The sequence below is a fragment of the Vigna radiata genome, chromosome 6 (assembly GCF_000741045.1).
Source record: "Vigna radiata var. radiata cultivar VC1973A chromosome 6, Vradiata_ver6, whole genome shotgun sequence".
Classification (NCBI taxonomy): Eukaryota; Viridiplantae; Streptophyta; class Magnoliopsida; order Fabales; family Fabaceae; genus Vigna; species Vigna radiata.
Genome location: NC_028356.1, coordinates 18,734,032 through 18,736,869, shown reverse-complemented (window position 1 = coordinate 18,736,869; position 2,838 = coordinate 18,734,032). Strand labels below are relative to the sequence as shown.

Here is a 2,838-nt window from a genome sequence, read left to right as displayed (position 1 = left end):
AATAAACCTCTAGTTTGACCCTTATTGTTCATTAAAAATATCCAGGTATGCCTACTATAGTCATCAACAATAGTAAGAAAATATTTGTGACCATGAATAGAAGAAATAGATAAAGGACCCCATATATCACAGTGAATAAGCTCAAAGCATTCAGCTGAAAAGGAATTACTAGTAGGGAAATGGAGTTTATGTTGCTTAGCATAGTGGCAAACATCACAAACATCATTAGCATTCATTTGTACATAGGGAAAATGTTCACAAATCTGTCTCACTTTCTTGTGTCCAGGATGGCCTAACCTATAGTGCCATAGATTTACATTAGCAGTCTTAAAAGAAAAAACAAATATTGAAACAAAGTCCTGATCCGAATTTGGAAAAGCTTGCAAGTAATAGAGGCCCTTGTAGGGTTCAGCACACCCAATCATCTTCAATGTGAAATTCTCCCTTATTTGGCAAACCTCAAAAGAAAAAATTAGGGTACAATTCAAGTCTTTTATAAGACTTCGAACAAAGATTAAATTGAAAGAAAAATCTAGGATATACAACACATTAAAGATCATAAAATTTTTAGAGAATTGAACTGTTCCAGCATGTTCTGCAGTAATAATAGTGTTATTAGGTAATTTGACAGTGATAGGCTTAATTTTATAAAAGGTAACAAAATTTCCTTTCTCATGGGTCACATGGTCACTGGCCCAGTGTCAATAATCCAAGAAAGAGTACCTGGTTTGTGCTCATTGTCATTTCTCTGCAATTGATTGATCTTATGCGTAGGTTCATCATTCTTCTCAATCATTTTGATAAGGTTTTCAATCTGCTTTGGTGTGATATTCTTGAAAGCAGTGTTGGTGCCTCCCTGGTCTGTAATATCATGTCTAGGATTGTTGTGGCAGAGATTAGTAGAATTCCAGCCACTCCTTTTCTCTTGATTGTTATCACTCTTCTTGTACCAAGGTGGAAACCCATGCTTGGAGTAGCATTCATCCACAGTGTGATTCATCTTGTTGCAGTAGGAGCCTTGTTTTCCATAGTTAGGATTTCTTCCTCTGCCTTTTCCCTGTCCATGTGTCCCAACTCCACAACCTTGATTTTTCCAGGTTTGCTCTGTCTTCCAATTCCCATTCCTATCAGTAACACTGGCTAATACTCTGGTGGTCTCAGCAGTATGATTTTGGCTTGTAGTATTTGACCTTTCCTGTCTCTCTTGTTGCATAATGAGAGAAAAAATGCGATTGATGTTTGGCAGAGGTTCCATCAACAAAATCTGGGTTCGGACAATGTTATAGGTGTCATTTAATCCTTTTAAAAAACATATAACATGCTCTATTTCTCTGTATTTCAGAGAGATTTTTGAGAGTTCAGAGCTACAAGGAATCTTGCAGGTACAGTTGGGTATAGGCCTAAGAGACTCCAATTCTTCCCAGATAATTTTCAAATCAGTAAAGTATTGATTAACACTTCTTTCCCCTTGTTTGATTGAATGAATGTCTTGCAGCAGATCCGAGATTTTAAAATAGTCACCTTTAAAAAATCTTTCCTTTAACTCATCCCATAATTCTTTTACTTCTTCAATGTATATCACACTTTCTGCAATTTGTGGAGAAAATGTCTTAATAATCCATGAGAGTACCATCATGTTGCATCTTTCCCATGCATCAAACAAAGCTTCACCTTTCTTGGGTTTCTTGATAGACCCATCCATAAATTTGATCTTGTTTTTGGAGAGAAGAGCTCTTCTCATGCTTCTGCTCCAAGAAGAGTAATTAGTCTCACTTAGGACTTGAGAGATGAGAGTTAAACCTGGATTCTCCCCAAGGTGTAAGTAGAAAGGGCTGACAGGGTTTGTAGATTGATCTGTGTCATCCATGGTAGTGGAAAACAAGAAACAGTCCAAGAAACTAAGCAAGAATTATCAAGAAACGAGACCTGGGCAGTGGAAGCAAAGTGGGTATTATTTCTGCTCTTGATACCATAAAAAGATCAGGCCTTACCGAAAGAAGTAGGCCTAAAAAGCCTTCGGTCCAAAACGCGCCTCTTAACCTAAAACGCGAAGTCACACTTTCGCTAGAAGCTTCCTTCAGTCAGATAGCGAGTGACTGATATAACAGTAAGAGGTGAGTGTGATAAGGGAAAGGTTCGAGAGTTTTCATGAAGAAACGGCAGCGAAGCAAGGAGGTGACTTCACCGAATGAAAAAGCGAGAAAAATACCGAAGAGAAGAAAAGGAAGAAAGTAGATCTGAGGTTAGTACCGAAAGTTCAAGACTTGCTCTGAGAAAATGCATATCATATATTCTGTGTGTGTTAACCTTTTGTTACATTATTATATTAAACTATAAAGAGGGAAACTCTATATATAGAATTCTGGGAAGGGGATAAAAACAGAAAAGAGGATAAAAACAGAAAAGAGAAAACCTAACTAACTAGAAAAAAAATGATTACTGTATTAGATAGTAATCCACCGAACCAACAACTTCTAATACACATAAAATAGAAATGCAACAACCACACTTTGCCACCATGTGACTTAAAAGTTAGAAACTTTGCCAATGGTTTGATTGGTTTCAACTTATCTTTAATAANAGAATAGAATTGTACAAGGCAATTTAGGGCCCATGTCTGACTAAAGTTAAGAACTAGTGCCAAGTAGGGATACCTGCAAGCACAACAGTGTCAGACTAGAGGGGATAAAAAATTACTGTGACCCAACCTTGCACACCCTCACCACAAAAATGTTAAAGGTATTATCATCAATATATATTTTTTCAATTGACCTACAACTATAAATAACTCTCTCTGCATATATATATATATATATATATATATATATATATATATAT

At 36.3% G+C, this 2,838-nt stretch overlaps 1 protein-coding gene across 1 annotated transcript; it reads right to left on the bottom strand.

Moving 5' to 3' along the window:
- Positions 1 to 679: 679 nt before the first annotated feature.
- LOC106763539 lies at positions 680 to 1,867 on the bottom strand. Its single transcript, XM_014647717.1, has one exon. The coding sequence runs from the start codon at positions 1,865 to 1,867 to the stop codon at positions 680 to 682; it is 1,188 nt and encodes a 395-aa protein (XP_014503203.1).
- Positions 1,868 to 2,838: the final 971 nt, after the last annotated feature.

Excerpts from the sequence above, each read along its gene's own strand:
- LOC106763539 (XM_014647717.1), bottom strand. The coding sequence starts at position 1,867 with ATGGATGACACAGATCAATCTACAAACCCTGTCAGCCCTTTCTACTTA.